At 32.4% G+C, this 8,126-nt stretch overlaps 1 protein-coding gene across 1 annotated transcript in view; it reads left to right on the top strand.

Annotated features, from left to right (window-relative positions):
- The first annotated feature begins 971 nt into the window (after positions 1 to 971).
- Positions 972 to 8,126, top strand: part of LOC143251890 (transient receptor potential-gamma protein-like) — a 46,431-nt gene continuing 39,276 nt past the window's right edge. Inside the window, exons 1-2 of the mRNA XM_076503223.1 lie at positions 972 to 1,205; positions 2,413 to 2,650. Of these exons, the coding sequence (XP_076359338.1) occupies positions 1,024 to 1,205; positions 2,413 to 2,650 (420 nt within the window). The 5' untranslated portion in view covers positions 972 to 1,023. The remainder of the gene's footprint in view (positions 1,206 to 2,412; positions 2,651 to 8,126) is intronic.

The following is an 8,126-nucleotide window of genomic DNA, read 5'->3' as shown; positions in this document are numbered from 1 at the left end:
AATCATTACTAAAGAACTGACTTATTCTCAGAGAGTACCTTACTTTGTTAGCACGTGTCCTGAAAAACAGTTTACTGAGAAATTCTCCCAATCTTAACAGTATAAAGGAAGGTGAACAATGAAAGACCAATAGAAACTTAACAGGACAACAGGAAGTGTAATAAAGGAAAAATAGAATTTTAACAGTACAAAAGGAAATGTAATAATGGAAGACATATAGAAACTTAACAGGACAACAGGAAGTGTAATAAAGGAAAAATAGAATTTTAACAGTACAAAAGGAAATGTAATAATGGAAGACCAATATAAACTTAACAGGACAACAGGAAGTGTAATAAAGGAAAAATAGAATTTTAACAGTACAAAAGGAAATGTAATAATGGAAGACATATAGAAACTTAACAGGACAACAGAAGTGTAATAAAGGAAAAATAGAATTTTAACAGTACAAAAGGAAATGTAATAATGGAAGACCAATATAAACTTAACAGGACAACAGGAAGTGTAATAAAGGAAAAATAGAATTTTAACAGTACAAAAGGAAATGTAATAATGGAAGACACATAGAAACTTAACAGGACAACAGGAAGTGTAACCCAGGAAGACATGTAGAAACTTAACAGTACAAAAGGAAGACTAAACAAACAAACTGAACTGTAGAAAAGTGTATCAGTCATGAATTACGTGATATTTCTTGTGTTCAGTTGATACAATCCAGCTGCCCACATGGAGTAACTTTACATCTGTAGCTAATGTTTCTGGAAGTTAAGAGTAAAAAATTGTATCATGGGATATAATCTTTCAAAAGTTCGACAGGTTTTAATATAACATACGTATATATCAGTTTGTCACTTCGGAATACGTTAGTAATAGCATTGTACAGATAAGTAAGACATGACAAGTTATATCACGATATGTAGTATAGTATAGTAATAACTCATCTATGATTTTCTAATATTTGCAGATGACCAGAGGGGCCAGCAATAGAACAGCATTTGTTAACCATTTACAATTTACGTAACAATGGATGTAGAATCATCAAATATGTCTGAAGATAATTTCGACAAGAGAAAAATTTCAGAGCATTTTTCTATATATTCAAGTCCTGGTCAGATTTCTATGCTGAAACATGAAGGTCAGCTTTCATTGGCAGAGAAGAAATTTCTGTTATCAGTAGAAAGAGGAGACTTAGCATCAGTTAGAAGGTAACATTTGAAATATGGAGTAAGATTCCTTCTAACCACAGCTGACATATATATATGTTTGTAACTTACTTCAGAATATCCTTGTAAATATTGCAACCCTTCATTATATTACTCACATAATGACGTTTGTTCTTTGTTCTCTGTAAAAATACAAATAACATAAACATAATAACACATAAGTAGTAAATATGGTTTTAAATTCATAAAGTCGATAAATTAATAGTAACAAAGTGACCAATCGGGTCTTCAGTTACTGTAAGCTTCAGATTTATCCCAAACATGGAATCCCCGAGATATCTTAAAGACAGCTCTTTTAAAGTAGTCAAAAATGATCTTGTAAGATGGTATTTTAAAGTTAGCTTTAAAGTGAAACCAAGATATTTGCTTTATAAATATTAAAAGTAAAAACCTGACTCAGTCATTATTGAAACAAGTATGATTACTCTGTATTTATAGACTAAGTTTTCATCTCCGGTTATTTAAAATGTCACTATGAAGAGAGTTTACCTCAGACATTGTTCGAGAACTTGAACAAAGTTTTAAAATCAAATTCTCATTAGAAACATTTTTAACTCTGAAGTTTCAGGTTTTGTCCTCAGATATTAGCAGTTTGTTCTAAATCATTACTTATCTGTTGTCAAGCGTAGCCTATCTCTCTTAAATCATCATCTACCTGTCCTCAAGCATCACCTATCTCTTCTAAATCATTACCTGTCGGTTCTAAAATCACCTATCTGTCCTAGATCATTACCTATCTGTCCTAGATCATTACCTATCTGTCCTAGATCATTATCAATCTCTTATAAACCATTACCTATCTGTCCTAAATAACTTCCTATCTGTTTTAAGTCATTACCTCTCTCTCCTAAATCATTACCTATCTCTTTTAAACCATTACCTGTCTGGCTTAAATCACTACCTATCTGTGTTAAATCACTACATACCTGTTTTAAACCATTACCTATCTGTGTTAAATCACTACCTATCTGTTTTAAACCGTTACCTATCTGTCCTAAATCACTACCTATCTGTTTTAAGTCGTTACTTATCTGTCCTAAATCACTACCTTTCTGTTTTAAGTCATTACCTATCTCTCCTAAATCATTACCTATCTGTTTCAGGGCGTTATCTATCTGTGTTAAATCACTAACTATCTATTTTAAATCGTTACCTATCTATTTTACCAAAACTTCCTGGTATACCTTAGATGTCTGGAGAGCAACAGGGAAAAGGGAAATATGAACATCAATTGTGTTGACCCTCTGGGGCGTTCCGCCCTTCTCATGGCTATTGATAACGAGAACCTAGAAATGCTGGAACTGTTGATCGGGTTCCACATCGAAACGAAAGATGCGTTATTACATGCAATAAGTGAAGAGTACGTGGAGGCGGTCGAGAAGCTTCTGGAACACGAAGAAAAGGTCCACAAGAATGGAGAACCCCACGTGAGATGAAACACGTTCTTAATAAACACCACTGTTAGAAGTTCCTGGAACACAGGGCTAAGAGAAATAGAAATATTTATAAATATTTTATCTTGAACGCAATTATTTATCAGAAACTAATTTTTTCTTAACCCACTAACCAGTCGCGAAAATTGTATTATTATAGTAACCAATCATAAAAAAACTTTCTTATGATACTAACCAATCATGAACTAGTTTTACCACACTAACCAATCACGAAATCTCTCTTACTTTACTAACAATCAGTAGTTTATTCGAAATCTGAACTTTCATGCTATGCCAGCAAGTTACGAAAAATTTCTTACTGTACTAACCAATCGTGAAGCATTTCTTATCATACTAACCAATCGTGAAGCATTTCTTACTGTACTAACCAATAATAATATATTTCTTATCATATTAATCAACGATAAAATATTTCTTACTGTAATAACCAATGATAAAATATTTCTTGTCATACTAACCAATGATAAAATATTTCTTACTGTAATAACCAATGATAAAATATTTCTTACTGTACTAACCAATGATAAAATATTTCTTACTGTAATAACCAATGATAAAATATTTCTTACTGTAATAACCAATGATAAAATATTTCTTATCATACTAACCAACGATAAAATATTTCTTACTGTAATAACCAATGATAAAATATTTCTTATCATACTAACCAATGATAAAATATTTCTTACTGTAATAACCAATGATAAAATATTTCTTACTGTAATAACCAATGATAAAATATTTCTTACTGTAATAACCAATGATAAAATCATGTGATATTAACTAAATCGACTAACTATGAAGAGTATATATTTTTTCTAAACATAGATGCAGTATTCAAAGCAATAATTAATCACATATATAAAACATAAATAAATAAATTTATATGCAGAAACGGCTCGTTTGGGTTGAGAAAATATTTTACATAGAAGAGCGAACAACGTTTCGACCTTCTTCGGTCATCGTCAGGTTCACAAAGAAAGAGGTAACTGACCGGAAGCTGACCACATGTTTGAAAGAGGTTGTGTAACTGTGTGTCGAAATGTAGAGGGCGGTATTAGATGTTTGAATATATAATTTTATTTATTTTATTATATTAATATAGGTATAAAGGCGTTCCTTTATATTTCTCAACCCAAACGAGCCGTTTTTGCATATAAATTTCTCAACAAGTGGGTTTCTCGACATCACTGATTATTATTTCATCACGGCGATTGTACGAGAAGTGTAAGTTTTTGTGTTTTTCTCAGTGTATTTGTACTTACCTGTTACCATTATGTCTGAACTAGCATACCGTACACCACTATTAACAGTACACGCTCACACGATCGTTAAGAAACTAAGAAATTTAAACCAACGAATTATTAATAGAAGAAATGACATTTATTTTATTCAACAATGTAGAAAAGAACAACTAACCCCTAATTTTGTAAAGGTAAAACTTTCAAAAAATTTTAATACATACACAAACATTATCCAAAATTTACAGAAAAAAACTACTTAAAGCCATGTTGAACACAAAATACAAAGAACTACATGACTTACAAAAACAAAAAATGAACCTAGACCATCAACTGGCATGCTGCATTAAACCAGAGATTTACGGACTTATACAACGAAACATAAACCAAATCAATACTAAAAACGACAGAGACAAAAAGATCTGCCACAACAAAAAAACTAGATAAACTAAGATGCAAACAACAGAAAAGACACCAAAACGACAAACCGTTGACTAACCTCATAATTAACAGATCCGACCGTCAATTAAACACAGACGAGAAACAACTACTTAACAAAGGACTCAACTTCGCAATAGCACCTAGGTACATTCCAACCATAGAAATCAAAACATGTTTAGAAGACCTAGCCAGGAGACTTGTGATACTTTCTACAGAGAAGAAAAACAAGGAAACAACCAAACACAACCAACAGAAAGAAGACAACTTAGATAATTTTATTGACATCCAACAGCTAAACTTCCCAGGTAAAATTACAAATTTATATTTTCCAGAAACACCTAAACACAACATCTTAAACGATTTTTTCAAAGAAGTTTCTCACAAAACCATCAACATAATTTCACAAAACAGAAAACTAAAAAACAACCTTACAAAAAGAGACATTAATTCCATTAAAAACCTAAAACAAGACAAAAACATAAAAATTCTAAAAGCAGATAAAGGTAACGCTATAGTCATAATGAACACGAATGAATACATCCAAAAAATGAATAACATCCTATCAGACACGAACAAATTTAAACAAATAAACACAAATCCAACAAAGACACACGAGACACAACTGAGCAAATTACTACTACAAATGAAAAAAGCCAACACAATTTCACAAACACTTTATTCCTACCTACGTAAAACCGACTCACGCACACCGCAAATATACGGCATCCCCAAACCTCATAAACCAGATTGTCCATTACGACCAATAATGTCCACATATGAATCGTTTAATTACAATCTTGGTAAATACATAGCATGGGCATTCTCCAAATATGTAACATCAGCCAGCTCATTCATCAAAGACTCTTTTAATTTCACGTCTAATCTAAATCAACTTAATCATAAACCCTTAATGGCCAGTTTCGATGTTATATCCCTCTTTACAGAAGTTCCAACCACTGAAGCCTGCAAGATAGCCTTAGAACTCTATATCCGAGACCCTAACCCAACTATAGAAATTCCCAGTAACCAGTTAGCAACCCTCATAGAATTCACCACGATAAAGAGAAACTTCATGTTCAACAACCAAAACTATATACAAACAAATGGCCTAAGCATGGGCAACCCAGTATCACCAGTCCTAGCCAATATTTTTATGACACAAGTTGAAACACAAGCAATTAACACAGCATTACATCCACCACTATACTGGTACAGATATGTAGATGACACGGTTGCGGGATTCAAATCTACAGAACACCTACTTAATTTTTTCAATCACATTAACTCTATACATCCCAACATTAACTTCACATGTGAACAGGAAGAAAGCAATCAAATATCATTTCTTAACCTAAAAATTACAAGAACTGACACACAATTCAAAACAGAAATCCACCGAAAAATCACCCATACTGGACTATACATTTCTTGGGACTCAGCACATGAAACAAAACAAAAACTCAACATACTAAGAAACCAAATAAACACAGCCATAAAACTATGCTCACCAGATAAAATTAACGATTAATTAGACAAAATAAAACAATACTTCATCAACATCAATAAGTTTCCTCCACAAACTGTAGAAAACATTATAAGCACACACCTACACAGAAAGCAAAATCAACCAACTAAAGTAAATACAGCTTACGAATCAAAAAACCACGAAACCATATACTGCTGTATACCATATATTCCTGACATCAGCAAACAAATAACCAACATTTGGCAAAAATTAGTAACAAAATATGACATTCCAGTTAATACCAAATTTATTCAAAAACCCGGCACTAAACTGAGGTCTATACTGTGTAAAAACTACACTGACAAACACCACACCAACATTATTTATAAAATACAATGTGATAACTGCCACGACTTCTATATTGAGAAACAAGTAGAAAAATGGAAACCAGATTCAAAGAACCTAAAAAGTCACCTTCACACGTTTTCGAACACTGCAAGTCAAATAAACACAACATAACCATAGAAAACACTCAAATACTAAATAAAGAAACAAACATAAACAAACGCAAAATTAAAGAAGCCTTACTTATACAACAACTTAAACCCAAAATAAACCAATATAAAGGAACGCCTTTATACCTATATCAATATAATAAAATAAATAAAATTATATATTCAAACATCTAATACCGCCCTCTACATTTCGACACACAGTTACACAACCCCTTTCAAACATGTGGTCAGCTTTCGGTCAGTTACCTTTTTCTTTGTGAACCTGACGATGACCGAAGAAGGTCGAAACGTTGTTCGCTCTTCTATGTAAAATATTTTCTCAACCCAAACGAGCCGTTTCTGCATATAAATTTCTCAACAAGTGGGTTTCTCGACATCACTGATTATAAATAAATAAAGCTAGAACTTTCTGATTATAATGAAAGAGTTAATTTTTGTATTAGGGTTCATTCAAGTGCTCACTTTGTTCCACAACTTACGTTGTTTCAAATAGTTTGTTGTTGTTGTTTTTTGAATTAAGCACAAAGCTACACAATGGGCTATCTGTTCTCTGCCCACCACAGGTATCTAAACCCAGTTTTTAGCGTTGTAAGTCCGCATATATACCGCTGAGCCACTGGGGGCTGTTTCAAATAGATATAACAAGTCTAGATACGAGAATCCTTAAATATATACGTTATGAGTAATCTCCAGTGAACCATAAAAAATAAACTAAATATTTGTATACTGCCATATGTATATACATAATAAATATGGCTCTGTGCACGCTCAATCATATATATATATTCTTGCCCTGGAAATAAGAACTCGACCTCTGCTGATTTAATAGCTTCTAATCTCAGCAGATATTGCTGGGTTAACCAGTGGAGTTTGGGCGAGAGATTATGAGGGTCATAAAGTTCTAGTAAGTTCTGATTCGGGAGACAACGTGTTCTCAGCTAACAAACCTTTGATCTGTTAACTTTGAGCACCAACTCATGTTCGATATAAGTCGTAAAGATAAGTTATCATCGCGAAGATGAACGTGAAACCGATCCCATCTCTGATTGCTATGGGGAAACTCTGGGGGCCTTTTTCTTCTAATAATGACAGCTTCAGAACCCGACAGTCGTGAGAGCTGCTAGCTACTTATCAGTGCAATTAGAAAGTTTTCCTGGGGAAAACGTGATGCACCATGACGTAACAACAAGAATGTGGAGCTACCGTGTTTCTCCGAAAATAAGACAGGGCTTATATTAATTTTCACTCCAAAATATGACACTAGGGCTTATTTTCGGGGGATGTCTTATTTTGATATATTAAAAAAATGAAGTTACAAAGTAAAACTATTAAACTAACCATTTAAAATAAACTATTATTAAACTATTAAACTAACTAATTAATACTTAAACAAACTAATTAACTAACTATTAAACTAATTAATAAATTAGTTTTTTTTTATTTCTTTCCTCTTCCTGCCACTCTTAACTAGGGCTTATTTTAAGGGTAGGGCTTATATTAAAACTATCCCCAAAAATCACACTAGGTCTTATTTTATGGGTAGGTCTTATTATCGGAGAAACACGGCAGATAGGGTTAACACTATTAATGTAATTCAAACACAATTTAATGGTGAAACAATAAAAAGATGTTCCCAGCATAGCCCCTTAAAATTAAAAAGGAAACATGTTTTATTTGTTTTCAAATCATGATTTTAACATTTCCAAGTACTTACAAATCTAAGATATAGCTATATTGATGTTGTATTGATAGAGATATTGCTCAGTTTGTGTCTTTGACAAAAAATT

Source organism: Tachypleus tridentatus, chromosome 6 (genome assembly GCF_004210375.1).
Source record: "Tachypleus tridentatus isolate NWPU-2018 chromosome 6, ASM421037v1, whole genome shotgun sequence".
NCBI lineage: Eukaryota > Metazoa > Arthropoda > Merostomata > Xiphosura > Limulidae > Tachypleus > Tachypleus tridentatus.
The sequence above is the reverse complement of the archived record's forward strand: the minus strand, read 5'-3'. Positions and strand labels throughout refer to the sequence as shown.